This window comes from Podarcis cretensis, assembly GCF_951804945.1.
Source record: "Podarcis cretensis genome assembly, chromosome: 1".
Classification (NCBI taxonomy): domain Eukaryota; kingdom Metazoa; phylum Chordata; class Lepidosauria; order Squamata; family Lacertidae; genus Podarcis; species Podarcis cretensis.
This window is the reverse complement of record NC_137170.1, coordinates 94813631-94834970: the sequence shown is the minus strand read 5'-3', so window position 1 is coordinate 94834970 and position 21340 is coordinate 94813631. Positions and strand designations below refer to the sequence as shown.

Here is a 21340-nt window from a genome sequence, read left to right as displayed (position 1 = left end):
TTTGTTGTTGAAGCTAGAAAACTTTTACATAGTTAAGTTTTTTATTATAAACATAGTTATCCTTGTTAAGTTGTCTATGGAGAATAGCTGTATTACTAGCACATCACAGTGAGGGGTGGCTCGATACTTGGTTGCTTGAGGGGAATAAGGTCAAGACAAGACGCTGCCCTTCCACTGGTCATCTTTCCATGTGCAGTAGCCAACTGGACTGGCAGTTGGGACAGGGTCTTCCATTGCCCCCAAAAGCAACAGACTAGGTTCAAGCCAGAGGCAGCTAGCTCATTTTACTTCATGGTAGAGCTGCTCCTGTACACACACACACACACACACACACTTCCTCTAAGCAGGGCATATATCCTTTCATGGGAAAAAATTGATCAGTGCTCCTCAAACTGGACTGGGGAATTAGCAGTGGGCCTCAGGGTCACAGCCTGCCTGCTGTCTCCTCCCTCACCTGACTGCCAGCAGAACCCCACCAGCACACGGCATCGTCACATGTGGAAGTGGAAGTAGGTGAGAAGGCAAGGTGGTAGGACAGAAAAGCAGAGGAAATAAGGGAAATGGACAATTGGATGGATGGACTGGCAGGCCAAGTGTGGAGGGGGGGTAGGGATGATTGTGCGGGGAGGGGGGAGGACAGGAAAGCAACCCGTGATTCTGATGCTGATGAACCTTCTGACCACACACAAACACACAGAGCCCCCTAAATCTTCCTTCCCACCTGGTCTCCAGCTGAGCCAGAAAGCTTCTACTGCCCAGCTCCAAGGTAGCAGCTACCTTCTTCTTTAGCAATTACTCGTAGCTGAGTAAGATTGTCTTCCATAAACACAGTTTAAACAATGAGTTCATACCTCATAAGGACAAGCAAGCGTTGGGCAGTTTTGCTAAGAAGTCAACAGCAGCGTATACATACCAAGTAAAGATGAGGGAGATGGGGAACTTTGGCAGGCAGAGAAGGGAAGGCTCTTCAAGGAAAAGGGCTAGAGGGTGCCTTGAAAGGTAAGTAAGAGGTAGGAGGGGGGTCTGTGTGTGTGTGTGTGTGCGCGCGCACACACACACACACACACACACACACAGAAATAGGAAAGAAGCAGAGAAAAGAGGAAAACTTATTAAGAGAAAGAAATAGATGTAAAAAAAAGGAGCACGAAGGAAGAATGAAAGAAACTGGTAGCTTGGGGTAGGTCCAGAGGGCACATGCTAAGAATGGAAGGAAGAGTGGATAAGAAAGCATAGGAGCTGCATAAAGACACCAAGAGGCAATGTGTGGGGTGAGTGGGTGAGGATCTATACAACAGCAGCACCTCTGCATAAAATTCTGCCTGAAATGGGGAGGTGGGTTCATAATATCTCCAGAGCCACTATCTCTGTCCTGAGAAAAGCTGAATTGTGGCAGGAAGTTCCATAGAAGGAACTCACGAATAACTTTTTTAGAAATTTGCGGATCAGATATCGAGAGAAAGTGATGCAACAAATGGTGCTTCCATCCGCAGCCATTTTTTGAGCAGTAGGTCTCAATTTGTATAACCATTTGAAATGGGCCGTGGGATGGTAGAAAGTTTGAGAACTACCACACTGGAGTGATGTAAGTATTTTATTTATGCACTACACAACAAACAGGACCCCCCAAAAGTGAAGCACTGTTAAATGTTTTCTTCCAATCCCAGCTGCAGAATTCACATCAGCTTCTTGAAACTTATTCAATTTGTTCATAATTTTCTTTTTGCGTTCTCAACAGCAGATAGCAAACTGGAATCCCAAATAGCTAGAAAGAAAGCACAGAACATACAGAAAATTTAGGATTGGGTATTTGGGTACTTGAAACACAAAGAAGGAAGACACAATAGACAGTAATCAGAATTATTTTGCTCTAGATGTATTTTTTTATATACACTGGGGCAACCACTTGGCTCATTGTTTCCAATGTGAAATATAAGGATTGTCACCTCACATTAGAAAAAAACATTTTAAGAAAACCCAAATGCATCTGGCTGGTTCTTATTTCTAAATTTCGAAAGCCTGGCTCTCACATTTGTCAACATCAACATCAAATAGCACCCATCTATAGTGTTTAAATCTAGATCTACTTGATAGACCAGTCCAACACTTCAGTTTAACACTTCATGCTTACCTGTGCAACTCCAGCAAAAAGACCAACCCCTCCAAGTATAGCAATGTGCTCTTCAACCCAATTATTCAGTTTTAGAACACACCCCTGGAGAAAGAAAGAGAAAAACCTGATATTTTAATTGCTGCAAGGCGCACCTTCAAAATCAAATGCAAAACTTTTTAAATAAATGAAAATCTAAGTTTCACATTGTGATTAAGATTCCTACACACACACACACACAAACACACACACACAAAGGGAGAGAGAGAGAGAGAGAGAGAGAGAGAGAGAGAGTGTCTTCAGAAGCTCCAGTTCTTTTTATTCCTGCTGTCAAATTATGAGAGAAAGTAGTGACGCCCATCATTAAATCCACAGGCACCATTCCTTGACTCCCAACTCCCGCCAGTGTTAGCTAAATCATATCCCCATATCTTCCTAAAGGCAGTAGGTAAGGGGACCATCACAAGAGGCAAAAAAGCTGATCTCCTCTACCCTCCTCCCCAAAATGGTTGATAGATGGGAAAGTCAGCAGTCATTGCTTTTCTTTGCATGGGAAACAGATGGGGAAGCCTCCAAGGGTTAAACAATAAGAACGAGAACCTCTAGCTAAAAATGAATTAATGCCTCCCCCTCTTCAAGAGAAAGAATCAAGGTGGAATGCAATGTCCAAGCCAGCTTGGAAGGTCTGAAGGTTTTGCAACATTAAGACTCATTTATCAAGCACCAGATCAGGGCTTAGACACAACTATATATGCAGTCTAAAACAATGTAGATCATTGTCTTTTAGACGTTTTTATCTGGAGAGCCCAGCCATGCCACATTCCTAACCTGGTCCTTCATTTAAGAGCACTTCTGGAGGCTGCTACCAAGAGTGCTGGGACCAAAGTCCCGAATCAGTTTGTGACTTTCAAACACTCAGTGAAATCCAAAAGTTACTGCAACAGAAACGTAGACCTGGCATGCGAAGAAAGCGTTAGCAAAGAAGTCACTTAAAAACGAACCAGCCCAGAAATGGCTAATGGTGAGAGATTATCAGCAGATATTTCCTTTACGTGAGCCATGCTTCCCTGAATGGGCAACCTCCTTCCTGTCTGGAAGATGGGAGTATAAGTTCTTCAGCATCAGCATTTAGAATCTGGGCAGAGTAAGATCACTGGGAGTTCAGTGGGAGTTTCAGGAAACTCCTACATGATTAGTGATTGTGCTGCTAGCTTCAGTGCAATATGCTTGCATTAATGTTACAGGAATACAATAGAAGTCCCTAGTGCATACTCTCTCATCACAAGGAGACAAACCTTGTGCAGGGGTACATCACTGAACATCCTGCTATTTATATAAATAGGATTGATTTCTTTTCCCTTTCATAACAGTACATGGAGTTTTGCTTTGTCATATCTGAACACCAAACCAAAGTGTTGGAATTCCAAACGTTCCCCATCAGCTTAGAACTCAGGACAGATCTAAAGCATGAGGATGGTAGCCTGATGTTTTTCATGCATATTAAGTATTCCAAGATGTGCTGGTCACACTGAGAAATAAGATGTCACACCAAATTTGGTTGGGCTCACTCTGGTGTGTGTGGTGGGGTGTACACATTATAGACAGCTACATTAAGAGACAGGCGATTTAATGTGTTCTCTGTACATGCAACAGCTCTTCCTGTTCACAGATGCATTGATGTAAAATGAGCACTCTATTTACTCATTTCATTTAACAAAACGTACACACTGCTTGTGATTTACAAACAGCAATATAAAACACTCATTTTAAAAGACCAATGGAAGCAAACCTTAAAAATAATTTGACAAAATGTCAAAATATAAAATCGGCTATTTTAAAACAATATTACAAACTGCCGCATTGAAGGATGATTTGCTTGCAAGTGCTGAATGGAAATTATGTCGCACTTGTAAAAGTGCAAGTTCCATAGGCTGAAATGGTAGAGTGGGCATATATTGTGATCCTTTAAGTAAACTGGTCCCAAGCTGTTAAGGGTTTTATATAGTAATAGTGACACCTTAAATTTGGCCTGGTAACAAACTGGCAGCCAGTGCAGATCTCAGTGCAGGTGTTATATGCTGATAAGTTCTCCCTCCTGTCAGCAATTGTGCTTCATCATTCTGCGCTAACAGTAGTTTCTAGGACAAGCACAACAGGAGCAACACATCAAGTTCATTGCAGTAATTCAGTATTAACCGGTACATGTGCTTGGACTACTTATGGTTAAGCTATACCAGTCCAGGAGCAGCTGCAGCTGCCACACAGTTAAAAAAATGTGCTCCTACCTAGGCCTCCAGACACACAGCTGACTCCAAAATCACCCCCAGAATGCAAGTCTGCTCCTTCAGAGGGAGTACCTAGAGATGGGAATTGGCCAGTTTCTCAGAGGCAGGAACCACTCACTCAGAGCACCTCTATTTTGCTAAGATAGAGTTTATTTTCCCTTATTTGCTCCACCACTACATCTAGGCACCAATCTGGGGCTCACAAGGCCTCTCCCAATTCAGATTTTATGGAGACAGAGATGAGTGACATCAACATACTGATGGCATCTTGCCCCAAATCTCCTAATTTCGCTCTCAACAGCTCCATGCAGATTGATATAGCACTGGGAATAAAATAGTGCCCTGTACTCCTCTGTAGCAGAACTCCAAGGAAGACAAAAAACACACTCCCAATGTTACTCTCGACTATGCCCTATAGCCAGGGGTTGGGGGGTCAAGAAGACACATGGTTGGGCATATAGCCACAAGCAAATAATAACAACAATTTATTATTTGTACCCTGCTCATCTGTTTGGGTTGCTCCAGCCACTCTGGATGGCTTTGAGCGTATATAAAAACCTTACTAAAACATTAAAACTTGAAAAACTTCCCTATACAGATGTCCACATCATCAGGCCACATAATCTGAAATCAGTTTCACAACATGTCACAGACTATAGATTTGGATGCTTCAAGAGAAGCTGCAGTGTCAAGTTAATTGAAAAGTAGGGTGACTTTATCCTCACAATGTGCAGCCAGTTGTTCACAGCAGGCCCTCCAGGGGGCCCTTCCCCCACAAGGAGAATCTGCAATCTCTGGACCACCTTAAATAACTCTGCTGGTTGGCTACTGGAAGGTGCAATGCTGGCTGCAAAATGTGCCCACATCACGGACCACACTGCCACTTGGTAGACATGATTATGTGCACTAATCTGTGTTTGGTTGACTTTAGAGGGAGACTTGCACTCTAGTTTTCACCTGGCTCTAGCCCATTTTATTTGCTAGCACATCCCTAACTGGTTGCCCACTTTGAAGGATATTAGTTTCAAACACACATTTCCCTTAAGAGACAAGACATGCAAGATGTGGTTTTTGACAATATGACGTTTACCTGCTGGTTAATGCCTGCTGTGTCTTTGCTTAGATCTGTGATGCAGTTTTCCACAGGTACTCTGCAACAGCTTATTGGGACAGATGAAGAGAGAGACCCAAATGTTGTGTTCAGCCAATCGGTATAGTTCTCTGCACCACAGCATTGGAACTAGAGTGGAAGGGAAAGGAATTTAGGTTGGTAAGCAGTGGAACAGATAGTGTAGTTGTTGATGAAAGCCTAACAACTCTTCTTAACAACAACAAAAAGTATGAAGAAAGATTCTACTTATACTAATATGCTATTCTGCTAAACAGGTAATCTGAAGGCGCTATGACAATTTGTCACAGCCATAGGGTGAACACTAATTTCTTTTATTCCCATTGTCAACTCTAGCCAGACAGGTTTTGCAAGGGTTTTATTTTAAGCCCTACAAAGTCTTTTTCAACCAGAGAAAATGGTGGGACAGAAAATCTCAAAAAGCAATCATTCTATCATGCCATCTTCAAAGTTGTGCCTCCTTGACTTAGAGAGATTCCTCCCTTTTCTTTCCAGGACCAGTGGGTTTTCTGGTCTAATCCAATAGCCTTTAGATGGCAGCATAGAAAGACTGAAAAAATATATTGTTATTCCCGCTTGAGCTTCTTAAATGTTACCAGAATACTGGGCTTCACCATTAGTTCTCTGCTCTTTGTAATTGAAAAGAAAGTTTGCTTACCTCTGTCTGTAAAGAGTCCACCCCTTTGGTGATCTGCACTTCTTCATTATATTTGTCCAATGTCTTCAAGGTATCGCTCAACAAAGTCTGATGCAACTGCATTAACACACACAGGGTTTTCCAAAGGCAGGAGAAAATAATTTGCATGGAGGACGGTAGAGCTAAGGAGAACCATTTCTTTTTATGAAAGGACTTCAAGCACACAAGTGGAAGTTGTGTCTTAATCAATCAATTGGACTCTTACTGAGTGGGCCCTTTCCCTCCACTTAGCTTGGCTCCCACAATTCTGGCCATGAAAGTTTACGCAAGAACAGCATTTTGTATGCTAGAAGGATCCATCTAAAATAATCACTTAAATTAGGACTACGCAATATTATCTTTTCTGTGTGGCAGGTAAGGAAGAGAAAGGGGAATTCAAACATCTGAGAGACACTGGCACATTCAACAGGTGGATCATTAACAAGTTACAAGGTTCCAAGCATAATTACTAGACTGCATATTACTTGACTGCTTCCAAGCTAACACCCCTTTTGTACATCAACTTGCAACACACAGGGTCTCACTCAAGGCAGAAGCAGGAATGGAAATCCATTTACATATTTGGGTTAAGGAAGCACTTCTTACACTAGCTCTGGAGAAAAAATGGGGACCATCTGTGGTATAGTCTAACATTGTGCAGAAGTGTTTCCGTATTTTCTCTGGTGTTTCAGTTTAGTGGCAAAGCCTATGAAGACATGACTGGCACTAATGTTTCTTGCAAGGCTTCTGGTTTACCTCATTTGCTTTCTGAGGTTTGTCCACCTTACCAATTGGAAAATGTAGCCAAGACAAATTATTTTCATACTTTCTCCCTCAGCCTTTCTATTCCATATTTATTGAGCACATTGTAGGCAGTTAAAAGCTTACACACAGTTAAATATTCCAAGAAAAACTCAATTCAATGCTGAAGATTTAATTAAAAATGGAATGAAAACTTAATAAAACATTAAACATCAAAAACGTCCCTATACAGGGCTGCCTCCAGATGTCTTCTAAAGTTTGTATAGTTACTTATCCCCTTGACATCTGATGGGAGGGCATTCCACAGGGAGGGCACCACTACTGAGAAGGCCCTCTGCCTGGTTCCCTGTAACCTCACTTTTCACAGTGAGGGAACTGCCAGAAGGCCCTCAGAGGTGGACCTCAGTGTCTAGGTTGAAAGCTGGGGGTGGAGACGCTCTTTCAGGTATACAGAGCCGAGGCTGCAAGCACAAGCTATTGGATTGGGACATTTATTTAAAAAGGTTTTTGTTTTATTGGAGGAGGACAGAGAAGGAAAGAAATACCTCCTTGCTGTGGAAAGTGGTAAGCACATGAGTGTTATGCATCAGTTTGAAATAATAAAATATGTTCCCATCCCACTTACTGCAATTGCCCACTTCTCTTTAAGAATATTGACTTTAGGTAAGACTCTAGTTCTACATCTTTCCAACATCACCAAAAAACTATTTAAGGTGGTGCCATGTTTTAGTACAAAACTTACCTTATGTCTGTAAGTGTAGGCGACAGCACCAACTGTGATTTCAAGTACCAACAGTGCCAACAATATGCCTATGAACTAGAAACGAAGAGTTGCTTTCAGCTTAAAGGTCATTTTCTTAACAACAACAACAACAAACATCAGGATTGTGCTAAGTGTTTTTTTAAAAATAATTGCAGAAAATTGCATTGGTGCCCTCATTTTTTTCTTATTTATCTACCCAGGTCTCCCACATCCCCTAGTCTAACTTTAATTTATCTGAGATGCCAAGTTGATTGTATGATGCCTACAGAGCCAAATTCAACATTTTGTCCATTATCACTGGCACCAATATAGATTAAGAGATGAAGTCACACTTAGGAATAGTCAAAATCAAATGGCTGATCATATCCAAGTTCAGCCTTCAGGTCCATACATGGTAAATTAACCTGCTGTGGTTAAAGTGTATACCACTGTTTATATGTTCACTTCTAAAACAACATATTTTGGGGCATGTGTTCAGTATTAAAAGCCAACAGGCACACACTCGGATGGAGTAGTTTTCCCAGCTGAACAAGAGAACAGGGTTTGAGATGAAGAACAGTTACCTACATAAGCAGGATTTTTTACTTATCACAAAGTATACTCAAAAACTCCTTCATATAAGATATGTACACATTAGTGGCTTAAAACACAATGCATTTGCATATTGCTAAGTACACCAGAGAGGTGGCAGGGATACCTGTTTGGTACCCCCTCCAATTCCCATTCATGAAGTTGTCATCCGCACACACGCTGCCATCTGTGAATTTGCAATGGATGTCTCAAAGTTACACACCTCAGCTTGTCTGCGAATGGAATGTGGTTTAATTTGCCTTTTAGATTGAAGCTAGTTTGAGGGAAATCACATCAAACAGCAGTTTTTCCTCAACAAACCATAGGATAGCTCTGCATTGTGGGTAATGTGGTGTGTACACGCAAGCCAGGAATGGGAATACAATAGGGGCAGAATAATGGCTAATGTGTACAATGGTACCTTGGGTTACATACGCTTCAGGTTACATATGCTTCAGGTTACAGACTCCGCTAACCCAGAAATAGTGCTTCAGGTTAAGAACTTTGCTTCAGGATGAGAACAGAAATTGTGCTCCGGCAGTGCGGCGGCAGCAGGAGGCCCCATTAGCTAAAGTGGTGCTTCAGGTTAAGAACAGTTTCAGGTTAAGAACGGACCTCCAGAACGAATTAAGTACTTAACCCAAGGTTCCACTGTACAGGGCCTATGGTCTTCAGAAAGTTTTTACTTGCTCTAAAGACGGGTCATTATACCGTTTGCTCTGAACCTAATCTCTTTTGAGTGAGGGTGGGGAAATCAATTGTGCAAGATTACTAGTTTATTTCTTGCCTATTTCTTATGCTTAGGCAACAATACATTTATTATTTGTGGTTTTCAGGACGGTTGCCTAGCATAGTTCTTCCTGTGGGTATTACAAGGAATTAAAAGAATGGGTGAGAGACCTAAGCGCACCTCCCCATTGAATTACACAACCCAGATAAGAAAGCACTGCAACTTAAAAAAAAAAAAATCAATTACAGTATGGCATCTCTTGACCCAGCCCTCCTCTGTGCCTTCAAAAGGGGTAGAGGTTAAGATTCAGCTAAATTTAAAGGCCTACTCATGCTTTGGATCTGACTTAGAAATCTGGGTATCATTACTTACCAATTTGATCAAGTTAGGACTGTGATTTAGTAGAGCAACTTTCCCAAAGGCTGACGAAAGGACAACAAGTGTGCCAATAACTGTTATGATCACAGGGACTTCTGAAGCAGCATCATTTATCACTACATAGATATCACGGAGCTTCACCTGAACAGATACTCCAGTGGACATTAATACAACTCCAGAGACCTAGAATGTTAAGAGTCAATAAAAGAAGCTGTGAAAGCTTACTCTTGAGGAAACATGCATATTAGTCACACACAGTTTATAATAATAATTTAAAAAATGACAAACAAGCATTCTGTAACTTGTTAAATTGCCCCCTAGTCTCTGCATTAAGGACTGCTTTAATTTCCCCATTGTAAATCTGATTGCAAATGATCAAGCCTTGGTGTATCATCCTGCATGGGCTGGCTGTTCCTATGTAGAATATAAAAGCTAATTTATATCAGTACAGTACTCTTTCAGGCTTTGCTTTTTTTACCAGTTCTAAGTTGCATCATGGAGGGCCTGGACTTGTACTGCCTTTCCGTTTCACCCATACCACCTCTTTATCTCAATATAAATACAATCAGTTTTGTATTCATCCTTTTTCTTAAGTTTTGTGTTGCATAAGCACTTCTTTTTAGGAAGGAGGCCAATAGGAAAGTCTGACTTTCTCATTATGTCTCAATACAAGGGGAGCCAGTGTGGTTAAAATGTTGGACTAGGACCTTGGAGACCAGGGTTCAAATCTCCAGTTTGCCATGAAGCTCGCTGGGTGATCTTAGTCTAGTCACCGCCTCTCAGACTAACCTACCTCACAGGGTTGTTATGAGGATTAAATGAGTTGGGGAAGAGCCACGTATGCTACTTTGAACTCCTTGAAAAATGGTGGGATATAAATGCAATAAATAAAATAAAAATAAAAAGAAGAAGAATGATGCCTACTAAGAACCCAGTCCTATTGAACACAATGGGTTTTACTCATTGGGGTTAGGATTACAGCCTTATTTTCTCAAAAACTGGGAGTGTATAATTTTTGTTAAACAACACTGGATGACCAAACAGATTTTAATAGAACTATTTTAACTTGTTAAAAGAGGCTATGTTCATTAACACTGTACAACTTGAAAGGTTGCTAGAAAATTATCTAGAGTACTTTTTACACAGAAACCTTACAGTGGCATCTTAAGACTTCTAACCTATAGCTGTTACAAATCTATACAATTATTGGAAAGCACAGCAGTAGAACAACTAAAACAAAACCAGAAGCTGATTGCACACAAACACAATTCAATTTGTAAGCATAAAGAATGTTTCACTCAACAACAAAAAAGCTATGTAATAGATTATACAGCTTCTACTCAAATCACTACATTTCAACACAAAACCTAAATATGCCACTAAAAGTAACTTACCCAATAAAAGAAGATAGCCAGCCAAAAACAAATTTTAACAAATCTTTCAAAATTACTAATCCCTTTTTCATTCATCTTGCTTACTAACTTCTGTCTTACACCTCCTGAATAACCAGTAGTGATGATAGATATACTAACTCTAATGTGCATTCAATTGTTGCACTTGTCACCAATTTCAAGTTAATTATCCTTTTAATGGAAAATGTCAAGTGCTTTATAGAGAGGAACAGGTTTGTTAAAAGTCCTAAATCACTTATTCTGGAGTGGTGAGGTAAAACAAACTAAATCAGCTGTGGTCACATAATGCATTGCTCCTGAAACAACTTATTCCAGACTTCTATATGCTGAATTACCAGTCACTATGTAGGGATAGAGATCACTCCTCATGCCTTCTAATTATCAATACCAACATCCATAAACAAATGAAGTAAGACACTTGTGCATAGTCATTAGCTGTGTACAAAAAATAAAATAAAAAAGCAATCTGGATGACAAAAAGTAAAGGGAGTTGGGTTGGTTCATCAGAGAAATTCAACTTACAAAATAACTGAAAAGCTTTAAAGAGTTCTGAAGTGCCAGAAAATTTGTTCACTACTTTCTCTGGTCCTAAGAAAAATATTGTCCTGTTGTGGATTTTTCAATCTGAATGGTGGTACACTGCAGAATAAATATAGAAAGGAAGCTATCATCAAACCCTTATATTTTAATGGCTGTTATTCTGAAAGCATCTGGGCTTTATCATGGAAGTTGTTGCAGAATCTGAAATACTGAAAAGTTCAGCAATGTAGAATAAAGGGTCTAGTTCTCATGGTTGTGGTGAAATGCTTAGAAAACAAGCTTTGCCTACTGATGTAAAATACTGCTTCCATATGCCATTGCAAGGAGACCATGGCAGTCCAGGTCCAACCAGTCATTAGTAGTATTCTCGAAGCTTTTCAGAGACAAGAACACCTAATTGTGACTTGCTCTGCAACAGATGCACCATTAAAGCCAGAACTCAAACATTTTTTCTCATCATTGACTTGTCTTAAATAAATGAAACGAACTTATTAGATACTGTTAATGCTAATGCTAATTAGTGTTGTTATCTGCAACTGCAATTGCAGATACAGTACTGTATTGACTTTTTTTAAAACTAATAAATTAAAGAAAGAAATCAGGCCATGTTCCAGCTTGACCAGAGGGGGGATTCTTGAGTCTGTGCTTTGCTTTTAAAAATATTTAAAATCTCAGGACTCAAAAGTATCTCCATTTAGCAACCGTCCTTCGCCAGCAAACAACAGCTTGTATTGGCGTGGAATCAAAGCTGGGTGCAAGAACAGCCATGTCTGCACCTGCATGGAAAAATTACTAGAACTTTCTTGCCAGTGTACATTAATATTAACAGTCTGTTTTTGACTCCCCCCCCCCCAAGTATGAACCAGCTCCCAGCATTTTACCACTGTGTCCCAGACCATGTCTCGGCTTTTATGTATATGAACAAAGCCATAATGATGGCCATACGCAGAACCTGGCAGTCCTGCTCTTGGCAGAAGAAAGTCTATGGGGATGTTATTATTATTATTTAAGCCTACAGAGCTCCAGCCAGTGCAAGTGTTGAAGTTCAGCATTTTTGTGGCTTGCAGGCATTAGAAAGTTAGGCATTCCCAGCAAGCTAGCACACACACCCCCCACACACACCATCCAGCACTCTAGGCATGAGAGTCTAAAGAATATTTTTGGGAGGTTGTACCATAGTCAACATTCCAGATATCATTGAACTGCAACTCCCATCAGCCTTACCCAGTATGGCCAATAATCAGGGATGATGGGAGTTGTAGTTCACAACATGAACTACTCCTGTTTGCAACCTCTGGCTCCCTTGCTAGGTTTCTGAAAATATTGCTGGAACTTTAACAGAATGAATCTCTCCCCTCTCCAGGTCTATCTTTCTGTCTTTCATTGCACTCGTGCTGGCAAAGCAAAGAAAGCGACTGAGTAGATGGAGCCTCAGGTGTGATGCTGATATGCCGTGTGTGGCAATGTGAAACAGAGTCCTTTCAGTGGTGGCATCTAATCACCTTTCCAGGAAATATTCACCTGATTCATGCTTGGGTTGACAGGCTAAGGCTCTGCAAATTCAGAGGGCCTTAGGTTCAGGATACAATTAGCCGTCCTTATTCCTTATCTGGGTATGCTGTGCTTTTTTACTGCTGCTGTTTCCTTTTTGTTTGAAATAGCTTTGTTTTTATACGGTTCAGCAAGGCAGCTCAATAGATTCTGAAGGATAATTATATAAGATGGATTCTAAACATTTTTAATTAAATGCATTTCATATAAGTGAATCTTAACATAAAGGGGTCCTAAGCACTTTAAATGTAAGCAATGTGTGAATTGTTCCTGAGAGATCTGAGTATTCCAGGTTTCTTTGCTTTTAGTGGATTAAATGTAGAATGCCTAGAATAATATTCTTTGACCCTGATTGTAGTTGATCTCTTCATTACCAGTCAAGCATTTTACATGCAAATCCAGGAATGTCACTATTCCATTGTTCACATTTTCAACTCCAGCTGCTTAGATAATTGACTTCATTTGCGATTAAAGTGTTTCCATAATAAACAAAAGGTTGTACATGCGGTGCCATTTCAGAACCTTTTTACTGCTAGTAAGCTGGAGGAAGAGGCTCTCCTCTGTAGTTCTGAAATGTCTTCAGATTTTGTGAGGCCAAATTGCAGGTGTGCTCCAGCATGACACATAACAAAAAGAAACATTTTGATTCTAAAAAAAGAGAAGAGATTTAGGGCATGAACCAGTGAAAGTAAACCCCTTACCAGCACAGTCCTATGGAGATCTATTCAGAAGTAGCTCCCATTTAATTTGATTGGGCTTTCTCCATGGGTGTGGCAAGGATTTGTTTTAGAGGGGGGCAGAACCAAGTTATTTGCAATGTAGTTGGTCAGTTAGTTAGGTATTTTTATTTATTTACTTGACTGAGGGGGCAGCTGCCTCCCTGCCACCCTCATGGCTATGCCCATGGCTTTCTCCCAACTAAATGTGCATAGTCTAAATCCTGTTTACTCCGATGTGAGAAATAAGCAGGTATAAGAGATAGAATTGTAGAGTTGAAAAGGGCCATGAGGGTCATCTAGTCCAACCCCTGCAATGAAGGAATCTTTTCCCCAATGTAGGGCTCAAACCCACAACCCTGAGATTAAGAGTCTCGTGCTCTACCGGCTGAGCTATTCTTCAGTAACACACAAGACAATACATATGCCAAACAGAACAAAATATAATAGGACAGAACACATGCAAACATTAGATAATGTACTCCCCACAACACAAGCACCACATAGGACACAACAGAATGCAATACAGTGCAGCACACACAAAGAATGTGCAAAATTGTCACACGTGCCATACACTGTATGACATTATATCCTACAGGGTTGCTCATCGGTGGAGGTATAAACACCTTTAGTAATGGAAATGTTCACACATGTACCAGAACAGTTATCAACGGCCTTGGTGCTTAGTTGGGTATATATGCACAGAAGTTAACAACACTGGGTGGTATTGTCATGTGTAACCAGGGTTGCTACCGGTCCCTAGAAAAACGTGATCATTTGTTTGAGAAAAGTGTCACCTATCCTGTTTCGACACCTTTTTCATGTATTCAGTCTCTTCTTCCTCCTTCCCCAAACTATGCAGGCAGAGGGTGGGTCTGGTGGGAAGAGGAGAGCGAGAACCTGAGTGCGGGATTGTGTGGGCAGAGAGTGGGTCCATGAGGAGGAGAGCTGAGAGCTGAGAGTGAGAGATCGCTGTGTCAAAGAAGTCTTAAATCTGCATTGCTCTTGCAACAGTAGTTAAAGGACCCTGCATAAACATCTTCAACTCACATCCACACCACTCCATATCCTGTGGGATGTTATTATTACTAGAGCAGTCGTTTTCCTGTTGCCTATAATGGACCCATAGGGGAATGTGGCTCCAGGCAAGGGAGACAGGCAGGATGTCCTGTGTGTGATCAGGGAGATGGGCATGACCCTAGCTGACCAGATAAAAGGGCTGGCCACGCAACCATCTCCCCCTTGGACTCTTGCTCTCCTGGCTCTTAGCCAGCGCATGGCTCAGCCTTCACATGTGATGGAGCCCACAAGCAGAAGTCTGAGGTGTAGCTCAGACTTCTTTTCACTGTAACCACAAGATAAAGCCTGCCTTCAGATTACTGCTGTGAGCTGAGTGTGAGTAAAACTTTGTTCTTACTTTTAAAGAAGACTGTGTTGTGTTGTGTTATTATTATTTTAAGAGGGAAATAAAGGGGAAACTTACCAGGGACAAGCCAGGCTGGATTGCTTAATTGAAGGATTCTAATGAATCATCAGCTTGCTTCCAATAAGTTGCAAAGGGAATGTGCTCTGCTGTTTACTCACTAGCGTAAGTATTAGTAAGGAGGGATAATATCAAAACAATATATCCTCTCCTACCTTCCTTAACATTCTCACATATCCATTGCTCGTTTTTACTGTAACTCATTTTAGGCATCTCTGTTCCTAATCTTCTGATAATCATCTCTGAACTGCAGTATTTACAGTTCAGCTTCAATCATCTGCTTCCCTAAACGCATCCACTCAGTAACTTTATCCTGCTTTTTGTTTCATACAGAAGCCGCTTGAAAATTCTCCTTGGGGTTTGTAGTCTATAAGCTTGGAAAATTGCAAGTACAGTGGTACCTCAGGTTACAGAAGCTTCAGGTTACAGATGCTTCAGGTTACAGACTCCACTAACCTAAAAATAGTACCTTGGGTTAAGAACTTTGCTTCAGGATGAGAACAGAAATTGTGCAGCAGCGGCGCAGGAGGCCCCACTAGCTAAAGTGGTGCTTCAGGTTAAGAACAGTTTCAAGTTAAGAACAGACCTTAAGGTACCACTGTATCACCAATAGGCCAAAGAATGTGCCTTAACAAGGCATAAGCCCATCAGGACTATGCTTCCTAAACATGCCTCCGTAGCAGCTGTCTGAAAAATGTTTATAGCTTTCAAAACAATAAGTGACCAGTTAGGAGCAACATAATATATTAAGGGTCCACAGCCAGGACCCACATCCTGTGCCTTCAACACTGTACTTCCATAATGAGTAAACAACAGAGTCCTGTGGCAGTTTCAGGACTAACAGATTTATTATAGCATAAAGTTTTTGTGTGGAAACTACTTTCTCAAATACATGTGGTTAGTTTTTAAACAAGATTCCATTAAACACTTTTTGGTGTGTGTTTGCTTCTGCAAACACAACCCTGAAATTGGAGGGTGAGGGGAGCTGAATCGTTACAATAAAAACATTTTTAAAAAACAACTCCAAACATAATTAACTGACCAACAAGGGTGGTTCCAACTATATACTCTTCCACCTCTATCCCAGGTATGTGTCTAGGTAGTTTGTTGGCTCAAACAATGAGCCAGCCTAGGCTGTTGAAGCCTTCTACTGTTGTTGTTTAGTCGTGTCCGACTCTTTATGACCCCATGGACCAGAGCACGCCAGGCACTCCTGTCTTCCACTGCCTCCCGCAGTTTGGTCAGACTCATGTTGGTACCTTCGAGAACATTGTCCAGCCATCTCGTCCTCTGTCATCCCCTTCTCCTTGTGCCCTCAATCTTTCCCAACATCAGGATCTTTTCCAAGGAGTTTCCTCTCCTCGTGAGAGAGTATTAAAGTATTCCAAGTATTCCAAGAGTATTAAAAGAACTGGCAGATGTGATCTCAGAACCACTGGCAGTCATCTTTGAGAATTCCTGGAGAACAGGCGAAGTCCCGGCAGACTGGAGGAGGGCAAATGTTGTCCCTATTTTCAAAAAGGGGAAAAGTGAGGACCCAAATAATTACCGCCCAGTTAGTCTGACATCAATACCAGGGAAGATTCTGGAGCAGATCATTAAGCAAACAGTCTGTGAGCACCTAGAAAGGAATGCTGTGATCACCAATAGTCAGCATGGATTTCTGAAAAATAAGTCATGTCAGACTAACCTGATCTCGTTTTTTGACAGAATTACAAGCCTGGTAGATGAAGGGAACGCAGTGGATGTAGCCTACCTTGAATTCAGCAAGGCATTTGACAAGGTGCCCCATGATATTCTTGTAAAGAAGCTGGTAAAATGTGGTCTTGACTATGCTACCACTCAGTGGATTTGCAACTGGCTGACTGACTGAACCCAAAGGGTGCTCATCAGTGGTTCCTCTTCATCCTGGAGAAGAGTGACTAGTGGGGTGCCACAGGGTTCTGTCTTGGGCCCAGTCTTATTCAACATCTTTATCAACGACTTGGATGATGGACTCAAGGGCATCCTGATCAAATTTGCAGATGACACCAAACTGGGGGGTGGCTAACACCCCAGAGGACAGGATCACACTTCAAAACGACCTTGACAGATTAGAGAACTGGGCCAAAACAAACAAGATGAATTTTAACAGGGAGAAATGTAAAGTATTGCACTTGGGCAAAAAAAAATGAGAGGCACAAATACAAGATGGGTGACACCTGGCTTGAGAGCAGTACATGTGAAAAGGATCTAGGAGTCTTGGTTGACCACAAACTTGACATGAGCCAACAGTGGGACGCGGCAGCTAAAAAAGCCAATGCAATTCTGGGCTGCATCAATAGGAGTATAGCATCTAGATCAAGGGAAGTAATAGTGCCACTGTATTCTGCTCTGGTCAGACCTCACCTGGAGTACTGTGTCCAGTTCTGGGCACCACAGTTCAAGAAGGACACTGACAAACTGGAACGTGTCCAGAGGAGGGCAACCAAAATGGTCAAAGGCCTGGAAACGATGCCTTATGAGGAACAGCTAAGGGAGCTGGGCATGTTTAGCCTGGAGAAGAGGAGGTTAAGGGGTGATATGATAGCCATGTTCAAATATATAAAAGGATGTCACATAGAGGAGGGAGAAAGGTTGTTTTCTGCTGCTCCAGAGAAGCGGACATGGAGCAATGGATCCAAACTACAAGAAAGAAGATTCCACCTAAACATTAGGAAGAACTTCCTGACAGTAAGAGCTGTTCGACAGTGGATTTTGCTGCCAAGGAGTGTGGTGGAGTCTCCTTCTTTGGAGGTCTTTAAGCAGAGGCTTGACAACCATATGTCAGGAGTGCTCTGATGGTGTTTCCTGCTTGGCAGGGGGTTGGACTCGATGGCCCTTGTGGTCTCTTCCAACTCTATGATTCTATGAGGTGGCCAGAGTATTGGAGCCTCAGCTTCAGGATCTGTCCTTCCAGTGAGCACTCAGGGCTGATTTCCTTCAGAATGGAGAGGTTTGATCTTCTTGCAGTCCATGGGACTCTCAAGAGTCTCCTCCTGCACCATAATTCAAAAGCATCAATTCTTCGGCGATCATCCTTCTTTACGGTCCAGCTCTCACATCCATGCATCACTACTGGGAAAACCATAGCTTTAACTATACAGACCTTTGTTGAGGATCACTGCCTTGTCATGGTGAAGGGGCTTGAATAACTAAGAGACGCTATGAGCTATGCCGTGCAGGGCCACCAAAGACGGACAGGTCACAGTGGAGAGTTTTGACTAAACGTGATCCACCTGGACCATGAACCAGCAAGCCACTCTAGTCTCCCTGCCAAGAAAACTCCATGGAAAAAAGCCTTCTACGATTCCAACCCAATTCCTCTTTATCTTTCAGGTTCAGAGTTGCTCTTCCGTTCTGCTGTTCAGCTTCAGAACCTGCATAGGTGGGTATGAAATTCTTAACACAAGAACATAAGAAGAGCCTGCTGGATCAGGCCAGTGACCCATCTAGTACAGCATCCTGTTCTCAGAGTGGCCGCCCTGATGCCTGTGGGGAAATCTGCAAGCAGGACCTGAGCAGTTTCCAGCAATTCTGAAGCATTACTGCCTTTGACAGTGGAGGCAGAGCACAACCATTGTGGTTTGTAGCCTTTGGTAGCCTTACACTCCATGAATATGATCCTCTTTTAAAGCCATTGAAGCTGGTGAACATCACTGTCTCCTGTGGAAGCGACTTACCATCTGCTTATCAATTGCACAGCATACTTCTCCCTAACTTTGGGAGGCACTTGGGCAGCTGCCAAAGGTTTCCTTGTGGCTGGGTGTGGAATCTGAATGCAGGAAGGTGGGATCACCTCACCAGATAAAATCCCAGCAATCAAATTATTTGGATCATTTATGGAGAAAATATACTGGTTTCAGTTTATTGCCTCATCTGCCCCCGCGTTCCAATTCCCTGACAAAAGTGGGTGGAGGGAAGGAATAAAGCACTGGTACTTTTAGCAGAAAGCTTGGTTTAACGTGTGTGAGGGACATGACAATTCAGATTCAGTTCATTTTAAGTACCGTATGGTACCTAGTGATAAAAGTAGCATGTTCTTCCATCAAAACCCCTTTACCCACAAAACCATATGGAACAAATATGGCTGGGTCTAGAGCCTTTCTTCCAAAGTTGCCCTTGGCTCACATGTGAATGATGTCATGAGTTAAAAGAGCGAAGGACAAATATTCAACGCCTGGCCTTATGTACACAAACAAAAGTTATAGCATGAGTGGACTATTTCTAGAGGCTTATCTCCTGTTTGTAGTGTTTACGCATCTAACTGCTTTTACAACATGCTCAAGCAAACTTTGCAGTAATGCAAATAAGGAGGTGGGGATTCTTTCCTTTCCTTTCACTTATAGTGATCAGCCAAATGCCCAATACAAATGATAAATGATGAGGCATGTAGGAGCTGTAGGCAAGGTAATCTCTCAGTGTCTGGTAATCATCATGGTGTAGTGGTCAGTGCTGGACTTGGACGAGGGAGACTCATGTTTACAAACCCATTCATCTATGAAACTGACCAGCCATGTATCTCAACCTAACCTATGCCAGAGGACTGATATGGGGAGGAAAACACTGGGGTGGTGAAGAACCTTGTATTGACTGAGCCCTTGGGACAGGAATGTGGAACCTCAGGGCCAGGGGCCAAATGTGGCCCTCCAAGCCTCTCTCTCTGGCCCTTGGGACTCTTCCCAGCTACACCCCTCAGGGGCCCTGCTTTGCACTCTCCTTGAGGGCCAATGTGTCCTTGAACTTCTTGCCTGCCTGGATGGACAACAGAGAGGAATATGTGAGTGTGTGTAAAAACCAGCCTACAGTGAAAACAAGATTTTTCCCTAAGCTTACTTTTTTCTTCTATTATTCTCTTATGATTTGGATTAAGTCCAAGCAACTGCAATCCTTGCAGGCAATTAAATTATACTATTTTTATGAGTAAACGTCCTAGGATAAGAGGAAAGCAGCTATATCTCTCCTTGAGAGAGGGGGTGGAGGGACTTCCTAATGTAGAACTTTATTATCTTGCCCATCAAATAAGGCATATTGTTCCTTTTATTTTAGAAGAAGATACCAAACACTGAGTTCAAATAGAAAGGGAAGTAGCAGATGGTCTCCCAGTATCGGTGTTCCTTTTTTTTGAAACAAGGATTTAGAACCAGTCTAAAGGTGGATAATAGATTTACTCCAACTATTTTTAACTCCCAGAAGGCAAAAGCAGAAGTGTTGGAACCAGCTTAATCACCTTTTATTTCCCTGGTTTTCCGCCCACTTTTTATAATAGGAATTGTAGGTATGATGGGGATGGGGGATGGAGGGACAGGGAACTACATTGTGCATATCAGTTCTATTCCGCTTAATTTATTGGAAGCTTTTAAGCAGAAGTTGGATGGCCATCTGCCATGCATGATCTAGTTGTGATTCTACATTGGAGGGGGTTGGACTAAGTGACCCCCGTGATCCCTTCCAACTCTACAGTTCTACGATTCTATGAACTGGTTGATGCTTTGCCAGATCTGATTATTTTTAGTAAGAGAGGAGCATTTTGCCAAATTACTGGGGGTGGATGAGTTATCCTACATTTTCCTTGGGGTGGGCTCACCCCCCCCCCCGCAAAGGCAATAGTATAGCTCCTTCTTACTTAGCCTAAGGGTGATTTATCTTTTTGTTTCCTACTGCTGCAAGTGGCGGAAGCGGCAACTTGTATTGGTAGCCTAGCCACCATTTTACAGTGTCCAAATTGCCTTACCACTGTTGTTCTCTAGTTGTTGTTGTTGTTTTTTTTTTTTAAGAAAATGGTGGTTACCACTCATAAATAACGAGAAAATTCAGAGAAAATTCATCAAAGTGGCCTTTTTCTAAGGTAGTGAGAAAAAGAAAAAATCCAGGAAACTTTATCAGGAAAAAAATGTGAAATCTTGGCTCAGCTATAGTTAGAAAAGATGCACTCATTATTATTTTTGTAATGACTGCTTTCTTGCATTGACAATAGTCATCTACTCAAATAATGCGAAGTTCGCTTCTTCGGTCTTTTTATTTTTTGAGGGGATTCCACCTGTGACAACGACAACGGTGCGCACGCCCCTGGGGTTTCTTTCAGGTCTGAGGCGACGCTGCCTGCGCTATGGATCACTAGTTGTTAGCGGTGTGATCTTCTGTGTCTCTCTCACGCCGCGCCGGTCTGCTCTCCACCCTGCACCTCCAGCCTTTCCTATCGCATCGCATCCCCGCC

The 21340-nt window shown here is 41.9% G+C and overlaps 2 protein-coding genes across 3 annotated transcripts in view; both read right to left on the bottom strand.

Annotated features, from left to right (window-relative positions):
- Positions 1 to 21340, bottom strand: part of LOC307226175 (uncharacterized protein) — a 244021-nt gene that overhangs the window by 144332 nt on the left and 78349 nt on the right. The window lies entirely within an intron of this gene.
- LOC307226214 (tetraspanin-6-like) lies at positions 1577 to 21181 on the bottom strand. Of its 2 annotated transcripts, none has more exons than XM_079994789.1 (7): positions 21109 to 21181; positions 9398 to 9586; positions 7705 to 7779; positions 6183 to 6278; positions 5486 to 5635; positions 2132 to 2215; positions 1577 to 1765 (listed from the first exon to the last, which is right to left on the bottom strand). In XM_079994789.1, the coding sequence occupies exons 2-7, from the start codon at positions 9566 to 9568 to the stop codon at positions 1697 to 1699; spliced, it is 645 nt and encodes a 214-aa protein (XP_079850915.1). In that variant the 5' UTR covers positions 9569 to 9586; positions 21109 to 21181; the 3' UTR covers positions 1577 to 1696. The 2 variants fall into 2 exon arrangements, with proteins under 2 accessions (XP_079850915.1, XP_079850914.1); XM_079994788.1 differs by lacking the exon at positions 21109 to 21181 and adding an exon at positions 10798 to 11244.

Excerpts from the sequence above, each read along its gene's own strand:
- LOC307226214 (XM_079994788.1), bottom strand. The coding sequence starts at position 10,947 with ATGCACATTAGAGTTAGTATATCTATCATCACTACTGGTTATTCAGGA. Across the intron at positions 5,636-6,182 it reads TGGACTCTTTACAGACAGAG|TTCCAATGCTGTGGTGCAGA; the intron begins GTAAGCAAACTT and ends CTTCCACTCTAG. Across the intron at positions 1,766-2,131 it reads TTTTTGCTGGAGTTGCACAG|CTATTTGGGATTCCAGTTTG; the intron begins GTAAGCATGAAG and ends CTTTCTTTCTAG.